Source organism: Podarcis muralis, chromosome 5, assembly GCF_964188315.1.
Source record: "Podarcis muralis chromosome 5, rPodMur119.hap1.1, whole genome shotgun sequence".
NCBI classification, from domain to species: domain Eukaryota; kingdom Metazoa; phylum Chordata; class Lepidosauria; order Squamata; family Lacertidae; genus Podarcis; species Podarcis muralis.
The window spans coordinates 74,459,828-74,474,130 of record NC_135659.1 but is presented as its reverse complement, the minus strand read 5'-3'; the positions used below and the strand labels follow the sequence as shown (position 1 = coordinate 74,474,130).

Genomic DNA, 14,303 nt, shown 5'->3' with positions numbered 1-14,303 from the left:
TCTCTAGGGTCGCCGGATATCCAACGCCGTTGCCGGAAGTTGCCGACAAGTGTTTCCAGGGGCTTGCTGGGGCGAGAGTTCCTCGAGTTTGGCGGCTGCGCTTCCCTTCCTCGGGGCGCGGAAGGGAGGTGAGAAGTGGGCGAAGGCTGCGTCGGGCGGGCGTGGCATCCCCTGCCCTTCGCCTTTCCCTCTTCGCGGCCACACGGTGGGCCCGGGCTAAACTTCCCCAGTATCTTCCCTTGAGGCTGCTCTTCTCTATTCCCTCCCACCCGGGCAGGGCCTCTGCTCTCACTTTAACAGAGCTGCGCGAGGAGTCTAGAAGCCCGCGGGTGCAGCGATAAAGGCAATAAAGCGTCACCTGTGGAACTTGTGCTCCTTGGGCAGCCGGAGTTCAAGGTACAGGAGTTGCAGTCGGAGAGAAGGGTCGTAGAAGTGAATTGAGAGACATGATCTGGAAAGGACCGCGAGGGCCATCTAGTCCAACCCTTCGTAACGCAGGGATCTTTTCCCCAACGTGGGGCTTGAGCCCACGACTCTGAGATGGAGAGTTTCATGCGACTAAATTCCTGTTGCCAGAAACTCTTCTACCACTATTCCTTTTCATTCCTCTTTTGTTTTTCCCCCTTGTTGGCCGCAGAGGCAAGTACAGTGGTACCTCGGGTTACAGACGCTTCAGGTTACAGACTCTGCTAACCCAGAAATAGTACCTCGGGTTAAGAACTTTGCTTCAGGATGAGAACAGAAATTGGGCCGCAGCAGCAGCAGCCGGAGGCCCCATTAGCTAAAGTGGTACCTCAGGTTAAGAACAGTTTCAGGTTAAGAACGGACCTCCAGAACAAATTAAGTCCTTAACCTGAGGTACCACTGTATGTAGTTCTGGAGCACATGCTTTGCATGCGGATGGTCCCATGTTAAACTCATAGCATCTCCCCATGTAGAGCTGGGAGAGGCTCCTCCTGCCTGTGTGAATGTCATGGACTGGCTGGATGCATAGGAGTGGTGGGAGGCACTAGCTGAGGAATCCCCCAAGGAACCCTAGGGGAAGAAGACTCAGAGTTAGGGTGGTGGTGGAGTGGTCAGAGGGAGATGCCTGGGAGGTGGTGGTGTCAGAAGCAGAAGAGGTAACGGTTTAGTGAGCAGGAAGAGGCTGTGGCAGAGACTGAAGCAGATGCTAGAGAGGAGGTTGGCTAAGAGGCAGAGTTGAGGCAGACTGCTGAAGAATCCAGGGAGTAGCCCCCTCCCGCTGTGACCACCCCAGCCCCCACCTCCAGACTCATTAAAAAACACACAGGAGAAAAGGAAAAGAGCAGAGCAGAGATTGATTGTGGACTGATGCCGTTTTCAACTGCTTGGGAAAGACCCTGGAAAGAAGGAGCTTTAGAGAGCAGGGGAAAAGTGAGGACCTCCAGTCCTTGCAGTTGCCTCATTGGAGCAAGACCTACTGGGAAGAGTTGCTGGGATCACTAGGCCTGTGCTGTTTTGGTTTCTTGAATATAGTGGTACCTCAGGTTAAGTACTTAATTCGTTCCAGAGGTCCGTACTTAACCTGAAACTGTTCTTAACCAGAAGCACCACTTTAGGTAATGGGGCCTCCTGCTGCCACTGTGCTGCCAGAGCACGATTTCTGTTCTCATCTTGAAGCAAAGTTCTTAACCTGAAGCACTATTTCTGGGTTAGCGGAGTCTGTAACCTGAAGTGTATGTAACCTGAAGCATATGTAACCTGAGGTACCACTGTAATGAGTTAACTTCACTGTGTTTTTTATTGGTGACCTATGCCTGACACAATCTCCTTGCAGCACTGAGCTAGCTGGACCAATGGTCTGACTCATTATAATGCAGCTTCCTAGTTTCTCTTCAAGCCTACATTAGTCAGAAAGCCTGCACACATAAGTTGTTTAAATCCCATTTACTTTGGGACTTGAATCTTGTTTCCTGATGGAGGTAGTTGTAACTTCTGTCCCATGGACAGTGAAGATAAATTCAGTTGGAAAATTATTTTGCCTGGCTTCTACAGAATGAGTCAGGAATGTGGCCCATCAAGCTTGGCACGGACTAGTCTAGCAAGAGCCTAGTCACATATGTATCATGCTTGTAAAGTGTATTCAGATGAGATTTGTTTGCTCTTTTCTAGATTTCTCATAAGGTTGTAGTGTGACCAAGGGAGAAGCAGAAATGCAGATAGATCAAGACCTGGCAAAGCGGCTCTTTTTTGAGGGCGCTACAGTCATCATTTTGAATGTGCCAGAAGGAACAGAGTTTGGCATTGACTACAACACTTGGCAAGTGGGCCCCAAGTTCCGTGGAGTCAAGATGATACCCCCTGGAATTCATTTCCTTCACTATAGCTCTGTTGATAAGAACAATCGCAAAGAGAGTGGCCCTCGCACCGGCTTCTTCATGAACTTGCAGCCATGTGATCTGCGAGTGCTACACTGGGACCCCGTCAGGGAAGAAGTAGACCTTACCCCAGCTTCTGAAAATGAGACTGAAGCAATGAGGACTAACCTCCAGGAGATGGACCAATTTCTGGGTCCTTACCCATATGACACTCTTAAAAAATGGATTTCCCTCACTAATTTCATTAATGAATTTGTGATGCAAAAACTACAGCCAGAAAGTGGACAGATATGTGCCTTTTCAGAAGTGCTTCCTATTTTGCCTGGGAGGTTTACTAAAGATCGAGTTGAACAGAACCTGCCCCGGTATGACACAGAGTGCAAAAGCTATGCAGAGGGGTTGGCCCGGCTGCCCAAAATGCAGCTGAAAGCCGGCACTGAGATCAGGTTTACAGAAATACCTAAGCAAATGTACCCTGAAGGTGCTACCCCTGAAGAAGTTACTAGGCATAGCATGGACCTTAGCTATGCCCTGGAGACGGTGATCAGTAAACAGTATTCCAGCAATTCCCAGGATGTGCTTGGTGAGTTAACCTGCTTTTACAGAAATTGCTTTTCTTGTTGCTATCAAAGTATCTCTCAGGTGCCATTTGCATGCCAAAATGTGTCTGGAAACAAAATTTCTGAACCGTAATGCATACTTCTGTTTTGAAGAGGTATGCAGGACTTTTTTCAGTGTTTGCAACTGTCATCAATATAACAGTTCAGTTCCACTCATGAATGCTTCTATGCTGTTCAGAAGTAACCCGAGAAGTAGCCTTTTGTGATAACAAATCTGACTTCACTTATAACATTTATATCTGGTTAAGTGATAAATTTGGGTAGGGTGCAGTCTCCCTCACCCCCTTCTCACTAAACAACCATGTTTGCACGGAAAAGACAGTAGGTTAATTGAGAAACCAAAAAACTTCTCATGTGTGATATTGGTGACCTCTAGTGGTAAAGCTAGGGTTCTGCTTTGACAGATTTCAGAAGTAAGGCATTTGTTATTTAATTACTTATTAGAGACAATTGGCTGCTGTCTCTCAGTAGTGGTACCTTAATTATCAGCTCTCACCCTTGGAGCAAAGGAAAGCTGTGGACGTGTGCTACCCTAGGGAGCGTGTTCTTGAATAAATCCTATAGATATCATGGGGAGAGAACCATGAAATCAAGCTGGGATGACAGTAGCCTTCTCAAGATTAGTTTAGTAATTATAATAAAATCCTCTGTTTAGATCTAATTTTCACAGAATATAACATTTGGTATTGAAACTATCCACAGGAACGCAATTTAACCACTTCTGCAAATAATTAAGATTTTCATGCATTGCAAGGTTTAAGTTTTTCCTTCATTACTGCTTTATCTGCATTACATGTTGGCATCTACAAATCCACTTGCAGAGCTTAAGTGCCCCAGACCCTTTAGTGATAAAAGTGACCACAGTTCCTGACATCTCAAAGCTAAGAAGCCTCTTCTGCTCTTTCTTACCTTCTCCATTCATCTCAGCAGAAGTGGGAGAAATCCCTGTCCCTCAAGCATTATGCACATGCTGGAGGCCTTAGAGAGGGAAGGGGTTGGGTACAAACAGCAGCTAAGCAATATTTGTGGACCTATGTTTAAATGCTGGAACTCATTCTGAGCCCTGGACCAGTAATTGCCAATAATAGAAATTATGCAGAGCATTGGAGTATAAGTATGCAAGCCATTAAGCCGCATAGAAACTTAATCAGGCAATGCCGTTACATGAGGAAGGGTAGGTAAACAGTGATGGCTAATCTTTTTGCCAAATGTAAAGGTAAAAGGTAAAGGTACCCCTGCCCGTACGGGCCAGTCTTGACAGACTCTAGGGTTGTGCGCCCATCTCACTCTATAGGCCGGGGGCCAGTGCTGTCCGGAGACACTTCCGGGTCACGTGGCCAGCGTGACAAAGCCGCATCTGGCAAGCCAGCGCAGCACACGGTAACGCCGTTTACCTTCCCGCTGTCCCTTTTTATCTACTTGCACCTGAAGGTGCTTTCGAACTGCTAGGTTGGCAGGTGCTGGGACCGAGCAACGGGAGCGCACCCCGCTGCGGGGATTCGAACCGCCGGCCTTTCGATCGGCAAGCCCTAGGCACTGAGGCTTTTACCCACAGCGCCACCCGCGTCCGTTTGCCAAATGTGGCTCATGTCAAATCCAAACCATGAGAGAACTCTGCTCTAGTGCCTAGTTCAGTAGCTATATAGCCCCCTGTACCTTAACGTGGTTTTATCACAAGCTTTCTCTGCCAGGGAGGAGGCAGGCAGAATACCACTGTGGAGCTTACTTGTGGGCATGCCAAATATATATATCTTTTTCTTTGAAGTTCTAGGCATGCACCCAAAGCAGGTTTATGGAGGCCCTAGTGGGCCACCTTACATTGCTGTTGGGCTGTGTTCACAAGTTATGCAGATCTGCTTTATATTATAGCCAAGGCTTTCATGTAAAGATCTTAATTAGAGAGGCTCTAATGCCCTTGCTGTTGGGTGGCTGGCTGTAGAGAGAAACTTCATGGTGGTGGTATCCCAGTTGTGAAATTCTCTTTTCAGAGATATTTGCTGGCACCTACCTTATTGTCCTTTTGATGCCTGAAAACAAAGTATTTCCTGGTATTTTTTAGAAACCATTTCAATCCTGCTGACTCCTTCATGCTGCTTTTACAATATTGTGGCTTTTAGTTTATTATGGGGGTTTTTTGTATTTACTTTTTAACTGTATTGTGTTTGTAAATTTTCCTTGGAAGTATGAATGGTGTTATAAAAATAGTTAAATAAATAATAAAAACAGTGTACCCTTTTGTTATGCTACCAGAATTGAAGCTAAACAAAACCTTCTTGTTTTTTTCTTGTGTGTTTGACCTTTTCAGGGGAACTGCAGTTTGCCTTCATCTGCTTCTTGATTGGGAATGTATATGATGCCTTTGAGCACTGGAAGAAACTCCTGAATCTCTTATGCAGGTCAGAGGATGCCATAGTGAAGCATCAGGCCCTGTTCGTTAACCTCATTTCGGTCCTGTACCATCAGCTCAGTGAAATCCCAGCAGACTTCTTTGTGGACATCGTTTCCCAGGACAACTTTTTAACCAACACCTTGCAGGTAAGGGAGCTGGTTTTGGTACTGTAGAGGTTGGGAAGCAGTAGTGGGGAGAATTTCCCCAAGAACTGCATGCATATGCAAAATGCAGCGTCATAATGAGAGGCAGTTGTATTTATATACTACTTTATATGTGAATCTTATAAAAAGTTTCACAAAAAACATTGCAGCAGTAAGCATAATTTAGGGAAGGAACCAGGCAGAGGGCCTTCTCAGTAGTGGCGCCCGCCCTGTGGAACGCCCTCCCGTCAGATGTCAAGGAAATAAACAACTATCCGGCTTTTAGAAGACATCTGAAGGCAGCCCTGTTTAAGAAAGTTTTTAATGTTTGAAGTTTTATTCTGTTTTAAATGTTCCATTGAAAGCCGCCCAGAGTGTCTGAGGAAACCCAGCCAGATGGGCGGGGTAGAAATAATAATAAATTATTATCATCATTGCTTTTTAAAAAGAGTTAAAACAAAAGAGAGAGAAAACTGCTTGTTTAGAGTGAATTATAATTTCCCCCGCTTCCATCAGGTCAAGATGGTTTTTCCAAAAGCTGTATGGTAGCAGTTGGGAGAGAGAGGGGCCACCCCTGAGAGCTGGGTGGTGGCAGGTCACCAGGCTGTTTCTCTGGTGTTATCTGAGAAGTTTGGAGGACTTCCACATAGGAAATAAACAGAAACCATGATATCATAATACCTTTTTGAAGGATTTTGCTGAGTAAGTTTGTATATAAGAATAGTCTCTAGATTTTAATTACCCCAGAGTGGCTTGGGCACAATTGTTGTTATCCCAGCTGTATACAATTGCTTAAGAAAGTCTTTGTGCTGGAATCTATGGTAGTTCATTCAAAATGATGATGGAGGATAGATTTCGGAGATAGCTGTGGTTTAGTGTGCAGTAAACAGCAACCATGTCCCAAAACTCCTGCACTATTGGGCGTTCCCACTAAAGGTGAAAGCATTAAGCAATGCGAGTTCATCCCTTACAACAATGCTGATATGTTTGAATAGAAAGCCTTACAGGGATAATATACCACTTACTGATAACTTTTTCTTTATCTTTCTTTATATTGGTATTAATTGCTAAATTTGCAAAAGGGCTGCAGAATCTCCTGAAGAGGTTGGGGGGGGGGGGAGAGAGTCTTGTTGCTTAAGTAGACCCTGTTCTGCTCATGCATACCCTGCTCTGTGTTGAATTCTACACACTCTGTCAATCACTTTCTTCCAAAGAAAGTGTCTCTCCCATGGCCATGCATAGGATAGATTGGCCTTTGGAGGATATTATAAGTAGATGAAGTCATCTCTATAGCCAAAGATGTAGTAGCTTCTGTGACTGATTCAAACAAAGTGAGTGGGTACTTGTTTGGTGAATCTGACTGAGAAACTGATGTAATTGTACGGATACAGAAACTGTATGGTTGATTCAGGGTTCCTTTTCGAGATATTTACATAAGAGAGAGATTTTCATTTTTTCAATAGATCAAACTAAACTTTTGCTGCTATCCCAGAATTAAAGCCACAGATTATGAATGATACAATACTGAAATTAGTGGAGACCTAGAATCATAGTATTGTAGAGTTGGAAGGGACTCCGAGGGTTATCTAGTCAACCCCCCTGCAATGCAGGAACGGCAGCTAAAGAATTCCTGACAGATGGGCATCGAACCTCTGCTTATAAACCTCCAAGGAAGGAGAGTCCACCACCTCTTGTGTGAGTCTGTTCCACTGTCAAACAACTCTTAATGTTAGAAAGTTCTTACTGATGTTAGTCGGAATCTCCTTTTTTGTAACTTGAATCCGTACGTTTGGGTCCTAGCCTCTGGAGCAGGAGCTTGCTCCATCCTCCAAGTATATTTGAGGATGCTACTGCTCCTCCCTGTTTGAACTGTTCCTTCTTTAGTAGGTTGTACCCCACAATTTCTACCTTCCAGTCATGAGTCACATCCCACCAGGTTTCAATAACGCATATTAGGTTATATTTGCCATCCTTCATTAAGAGCTCAAGTTCTTCTTGCTTTCCCATACTCTATGCATTCGTGTTGCTCACCTAGTGGTGATTTTGCCAGCTACTTTGAATATAATGCAAAGGAACGATCTAACCCTAAGAAAGAAAGAAAACTGCATGCCCAAGGCATCCGTTTCAGGTGCCTGTCTAGCCTATGCCTGAGCATCTCCAGTGAAGGAGATACCACAGCTTTCTCTGATTTCTGTCTTTCGCCTTTCTGGCTTTGTCCTGGCAGGCTCCTTTTAGACTTTGTTCTGGTAGATTTACCCAGAACAGCAATAACATAAAGCAAGATGGGCTATGTGAGTGAGTGCTGCATTTGTTCCGGAGGACCAGGATGCCAAAGTACATGCACAATTCCTCTCTATGTGATCACAGAAGGGTGGCAGTCACCCTTCCCATCTATCACTATCCCTCCATGTCTCAACCATTGCTACTGCAGAAGGCTTGTAGGCATTCGGGATCAGCTTTTTGTGCAGGGGAGGAGGCGCTGCTGTAGCAAAGAGAGCTGAAAGCCTGCATCTGTGCGTGAAAGATTGAGCATGGCCTCTTGGATCCCGGCCATAGAATTTAGCTGTTGTGTGTCATTCATTCTGGAGGACTGACAACACTCTTGTCAACAAATTGAAATTCAATCAGGCTGTATAATAATGATAATTGTTTCTTTCCAGCTTTGAAGCCGTACAGAAGCAGTACATTTTTTAAAAAACACACACGAGGCAGCTGGAGGAAGCATCTCCTAGTTGCTTTATGATAGTTGTAAACAAGAGTTGTTGACAGCAGGTGGCAGTTCCCGATATTCAAGTAACCCATTAGCTAATTTGTGTATATGCTTCTCTGCAAGAGACCTAAGAAAAGTACATTGTGTTGCTGCTTCCTGATGAAAGCATGCTTTGAGGGCCTTCAGGAAAGCTAACCTTGCAGAAGACAGTTTGAGTTTTCATGTCATCATTTTTCTATCTATGTCTAGAACAGTATGCTGCATTGGACATCAGAGGTGCTATTCAACTAAGATGACTCATTATAATGAATGAACAGGGCTAAGTTAAGTCAATTTATTCAATGAGTCTTCTGTGAGTAAAACTTAGCTCAATACCACCCTAAGGCTTCAGATCCTTGCTCAGCCATAAAGCTCCCTGGGTGACCCTGGTCATTCACCATTTCTTGGCCTAACATATGTTGCAGGAGTATTGTCTGAATATGATGGATAACTCTGAAATCACCAGGGAAAGGTATATAGGCAATAAAATTCGAAGGTGGGAAGGATTTCTGTGTGCTTATTTGCAAGCAAGAAGTGTGACGCTGTTCTTGTACTGTTTTGTATGCACATTGTTCCCACACAACTAGCGAGGCTTTAATTTACTTCCTCCTCCTTATGGGGACATATGTACAATTTTACTTTGACTGCAATGTCAGATACAGGAATTATTTGTAGAGCATTCCCATGACTTAGAACGCAGCTGTGCAATATGCATTTACTCATTTATCTCAGGCTTTCAGTGCTCACTGATGGTTGGGAGGTGTTACATTCATAAATGTTAATAGCAATTTTTTCTCAAACTGAATTCTGGCAGAACCATTTCCTTATTTTAGTGACATGTATGCTGTGCTTCCCTCTTATCACTTTTATGGCTGGCCCAAACATAGAGCTTTCTGGGTGTCAGAGAACCTGTTGAAAGCATGAATGTCAAGTAACAATGTCAGGTTTTGTGTCTTTTCACCTTGTTAGGCAAGCCTTTTCCACCCTTGTTATTATAACTGGGAAATGGATCGTCTTGTACCTCTGAGCTTTAGGTGCAGCATTCTTCTCAATAATAGTGCTTTAATTTGGGCTGAAATTAGAAATTCTGGCCAAAGAAGGTAATGCCAGTTGAGACTGAATACTGTGTTACTAAACTGGAAATGCATTAACATTGGCTTTAAAAAAAGAAATTCTTACATGAATGAGAGATAAAGAAAATAAAGACTTTATGTCTTATGTGAGGCCATATAAATTAGAATGGCAAGAGAGGGGAAGATAAGCACTTGAGGCACTGTGGGGTTCTTTGTGCGGGACAGAATCTGTTTAGCTTGTGGAAGAGGAGCATGTCAAATGGGGCCTTGGAACATTGGAATCTGGAACTGTCTTAAGTGTTTTTAAACATGTCTTCACAGTCATGTGAGCTAGAAATTCTGATTTATTTTAGACAGACAGACAGACAGACAGATAGATAGATAGATGATAGATAGATGATAGATAGATAGATAGATAGATAGATAGATAGATAGATAGATAGATAGATAGATAAGAAAGTAGTCAGATTCTGTACCACAAGCCAAACTCTTCTTCACATGCAAAAAATAACCTGTTGGCGCTGCCTAAGAAGAAGAAGAAGAAGAGTTTGGATTTGATATCCCGCCTTTCACTCCCCTTCAGGAGTCTCAAAGCGGCTAACATTCTCCTTTCCCTTCCTCCCCCACAACAAACACTCTGTGAGGTGAGTGGGGCTGAGAGACTTCAGAGAAGTGTGACTGGCCCATGGTCACCCAGCAGCTGCAGGTGGAGGAGCGGAGACGCGAACCCGGTTCCCCAGATTACAAGTCTATCGCTCTTAACCACTACACCACACTGGCTCTCTGCCTAGCAGACAGAAAGATTATTGCTTAATCATTAAATGAGCTGAACTGAGTAGCAGCAGGTTGCTTTGTTTCTCCTTCTCAAGAGGCCACAAGGCAACTTGATTCCTGCCCAGCATAGCGCATAAAAAAAAAGGGGGGGGGAGTCATGTAAATACCTGCTACCTCACAAAGTGCAAGTAGATAAATAGGTACCGCTCCGTCGAGAAGGTAAACAGCGTTTCTATGCGCTGCTGTGGTTCGCCAGAAGCCACTTAGTCATGCTGGCCACATGACCCGGAAGCTGTACGCCGGCTCCCTCGGCCAGTAAAGTGAGATGAGCGGCGTAACCCCAGAGTCGTCCGCGACTGGATCTAACACTCAGGGGTCCCTTTACCTTTACCTCCCAAAACAGTTGCAGCTGTGTGGATGGCTTGAACACTGGCCCAAAGCGTTTCTGTCTCCTCTTCTGCTCTCCAACTCCCTTGTTTCTTGCCATCTAACCTGATGAAGACTTCTAGGGAACTCAAAACTTACATATGATTTTGTAACATTTTGGTTGGCCTTGCAACGGCATTGCTTTAAGGTAGATTTTTTTATTACCTTTTTTCTTACGGGACCACCAGTACTTGGCTGATTTTTTTCAAAATGCAGTGACTGGACACTTCATTTTTCATGTGGCTGTTACTGTGCTGGTGAAGGGAGTAAAACAAAACAAAAATAAGGGTTTTTGTTTTCTAATGCCTGGATTACTTTGTAATTAGTTTAGTAGGAGAAGGCACTTCACACTATGACAAACAAGGTGCGAAATGACACAAAGCAACAAACCACACCTTGATCTTTTTGTGCTTTTTCCTGCTGTCTGCAGGTCTTTTTTTAATTTTAGAAAAAGCAGCAACAACAGCACAAGCTTTCCTCCTGCATTACAAAGTTTCTCCTTTGCGTGTTCCTGCAATGGAAATGTCTTTGCTTTTGGCTATCAGTTGGTTGCCTTGGAAATGAATTATGTGTAACAAATTTAGCACAGAGGCAGAAGAGATGAGCTTAGAGATGAGATTTCTAATCGAACACACATGTGACGGGTCAAAAGTAACAGGAGCTATCCCCTTGTGTGTGAAAAGTTAAGAGATTTAAATTTGAGAGAGCATGGCCCTTTCAAAATGATGGTTAATTCTAAGGCTCAAGTTATTCATAAATAGAATGAATCATATTACCCGATTATAAAACCTTTTGAATACTTTTATTTTTAAAAGAGAATTGTCTCACCCAGATAATTTGGAAGTAACGGTTACTTGCTTAAAAATCGTGGGCAGCAGGTGTTAGAGGCATTCCTCCTCCTGTTTTCCACAACAGGGAAGCTCAGTTGGTAGACCATGAGACTCTTAATCTCAGGGTTGTGGGATCCAGCCCCATTCTGGGCAAAAGATTCCTGCATTGCAGGGGGTTGGACTAGATGACCCTCGTCCCTTCCAACTCTACAATTCCATGGTTCTATGAATGTGGCTTTTAAGATTGTGCCTGTTGTGGCATATGGGCAACCTCATATTTGCCTTTTTGGCATAGGTGACACAAGGGAGCTGGATCAGGGTGGCAGAGGAGGGATGGATTGCTCTATCACATTTCCAGCCTGCTTGATTTCCTTCTTCCCGTGGAGGAAGGGTCTAGCTTGGACCCACCTGCACATTCACACCCTGTTTGATAGAAAGTAGAGTTTGCTTTTGCTTTTTAAAAAAACTAATCTGCACTTCTATGCTGGCCATGGAGAGGGCCAATATGAAATAACATTACTTACCTTGTAGCAGCCTAGCAACGTTTGTGGGCTTCTTTACTAGGCTGCATGTGTGCACGATCTAAAGCATTTCCCCCTTCTGAAATGTTTTCATATACAGATTTTTGGAGGCTTAATTGATCACCAGTAAATTGGGTAAATCTGAAATGATTAATGGACTAAGGTTTCTAGCATCCTGTAACAGTTCCCATTTATCCAGGAATTGCTATAATTGACATGGTTTGAGATCTTTTTTTCTGTACAAGAATGCCAGAATTCTGTTTCTTCTCAACATCCAAAACAGAGTATTATGGATAACTCCATTGCTTCTCTAAGTCACAACTCTAAACCTTTCAAGTGAATTGTGCTTAGGTTTGTATCAGGTTTTTGTGTGTGCCTCTGTGATGCAGGAGCATATTAGGTTGGGTTTTGACCTTTGACATTTCCCCCTTAAAATTATTATTATATAATTAGTATTATATGTATGCAGTCCAGTCAGGTTTCTCCTCTCTCTGTGCCCAATGGTATTTTACTCAGAGTAGGCCCATTGAAATTAATGGACCCTAGTTAGCCATGTTCATTAACTTTGGTAAATCTACTCTGGGTAGGGCTAGCATTGGATACAACCCAGTGTGTTTTCTATACTATTCTACTAACGGACTGTACTGCATTTTTTCTAGGTCTTCTTCTCCTATACCTGCAGCCCAACTGTTGACAGGACTCTGAGAAAGAAGGCAGAGAGGTTTAAAGTCCACCTAACCAAGAAGTTCAAGTGGGACTTTGAGGCTGAGCCAGAAGACGATGCCCCCGTAGTAGTTGAGCTTCCAGAAGGGGCACTTGTGGACTGAATGGCAATTTCCCTTTTCCTGTTTTGTTTTTAAAGCAGTATTTTGAACTGTTGTACCATACTTGATTCTGTGTTCTACACTTCTATTTTCTCCTCCCTTCATGGAGGCAGAACTGTGAAATCCAGAAAGTCTACCAACTTCCTTCCTGCTGGAAATAAAAATTCTGGGAGATACAGACTAGATTACGTCTAGATTCTTTGCCAGATTGAATCATTTTAACCTCCAACGCTTGCTGTGACTCAGTTCTTTTGTCACTAACTATCTCGTACTCTTACCTGGAAGTAAGCTCCATTGAATACAATGGAGTGTACTTCTTTCTTAACATGTGCAGGATTGCACTGTTTGATTGTTGATGAACACACTTTTCCTTTGTTGAAGAACCACATGTGACATAGTGGTATTTAACTCTTGACTTGTTTATTCTTTAGTTCCATGCTGCTTTAGTTCCATAACTGGTAAGCCAGATGGCCGTGTTCAGGAGACTTTGTGCATCATCTTCTAATACATGCCAGAACTGAACAATGCTGTGTAGAGATATTTCATAAACACTTCAAATGGAGTTAGCCTACACAACTTGGGTTGTCATTCATTGTAAATTTCCAAGCTTTTGCTTTTACTGTGGCGTTACTAGAATTATTCCTATCGTTTTTCTTCATTCCATCACTTTTATACTCTGTCCCTACCTTTCTTTAGCCTGGCGGAGGATTTCCTTACCACTTTCCAGAGCAATAGAAGTGTCCAGGGGGAGCAAATGTGAAATGAAAGAGAAATTTCATATTTAATCAATGGCACTTTCCTGTCTGAGCCTTTACTAAAAAGCTCCATGGAATGTTCCTCTCTCAGGACAGACAAGCACTTCCTGTTGTGACTTCAGAGCAATGAAAATGCTATAAAACAGCCTGCAGCAAGCATGCTGCCTGTTATCTTTTAATGCTTTCTCTGAGGTGCAGGGATGTTGGTACATTTTTCAAAAAAGAATCCCTACTGTGTCGGGCTCCGTCAAGAGTTGGTGTGTGTATCTGACAAGATAACCTGTGTGTTAGCGTTCAGCACACAATAAATGTTCCTGCGTTAGGTATTTCTACAAAATGTCCCTAAAGTCTTCTCGGTGTGAAATATTTTAGCAAAGGTGTGCTCTGGGTGGTTGCTGACATGGCTGCGATGGCGATGAAATGTTCTTTACCTTGCTTGCCACCTTGTCTGTTTCATACCCAAGTGTAGCTAGTTTTCAAGTGCTATGCTTTAGTATTAATATAAGTTAACATTCATGGTCTGCAAAGCCCTGAGTTTCTGTTCCTTCATATGTATAAAAGTAGCCACAGCAATCGGATATAAGAAGGCAAGTCTAACTTAATCCAGGATGACTCACCTCTATAATTACACATAACAGCCTTGTTCAGATGTAAACCTGAGGCTTTTAAGCCATAATTTCTCATTAAATACCCATGACTGCTCACCTACTTTCCTGCATGGCTGGGCGGAAAAGCTTTACCTAACTCCACCACTGTTGGGTGGGTTTTGTCATCTGAGGTGGCATGTAACACCCCAACTATAATTTGTTTTTGTGTTTGACCCAGGGCAAACTCACTAGCAGTAACTACGGTTTGTGTGA

General features: G+C 43.4%; 1 protein-coding gene across 3 annotated transcripts; it reads left to right on the top strand.

The window, feature by feature from the left end:
- Positions 1–11: 11 nt before the first annotated feature.
- Positions 12–12,866, top strand: AAR2 (AAR2 splicing factor). 3 transcript variants are annotated; one of them, XM_028734938.2, is made up of 4 exons: positions 12–128; positions 2,134–2,922; positions 5,265–5,494; positions 12,524–12,866. In XM_028734938.2, exons 2-4 carry the CDS (start codon positions 2,175–2,177, stop codon positions 12,689–12,691), a joined length of 1,146 nt encoding a protein of 381 aa, XP_028590771.2. In that variant the 5' UTR covers positions 12–128; positions 2,134–2,174; the 3' UTR covers positions 12,692–12,866. The 3 variants fall into 3 exon arrangements, with proteins under 3 accessions (XP_028590771.2, XP_028590773.2, XP_028590772.2); XM_028734940.2 differs by lacking the exon at positions 12,524–12,866 and adding an exon at positions 8,451–9,660; XM_028734939.2 differs by lacking the exon at positions 12–128 and adding an exon at positions 259–396.
- The last annotated feature ends 1,437 nt before the right edge of the window (positions 12,867–14,303 follow it).

Coding starts and splice junctions, on each gene's coding strand:
- AAR2 (XM_028734938.2), top strand. CDS start 2,175: ATGCAGATAGATCAAGACCTGGCAAAGCGGCTCTTTTTTGAGGGCGCT. Junction 2,923..5,264: donor CAATTCCCAGGATGTGCTTG/GTGAGTTAACCT, acceptor TGACCTTTTCAG/GGGAACTGCAGTTTGCCTTC. Junction 5,495..12,523: donor TTTTAACCAACACCTTGCAG/GTAAGGGAGCTG, acceptor CATTTTTTCTAG/GTCTTCTTCTCCTATACCTG.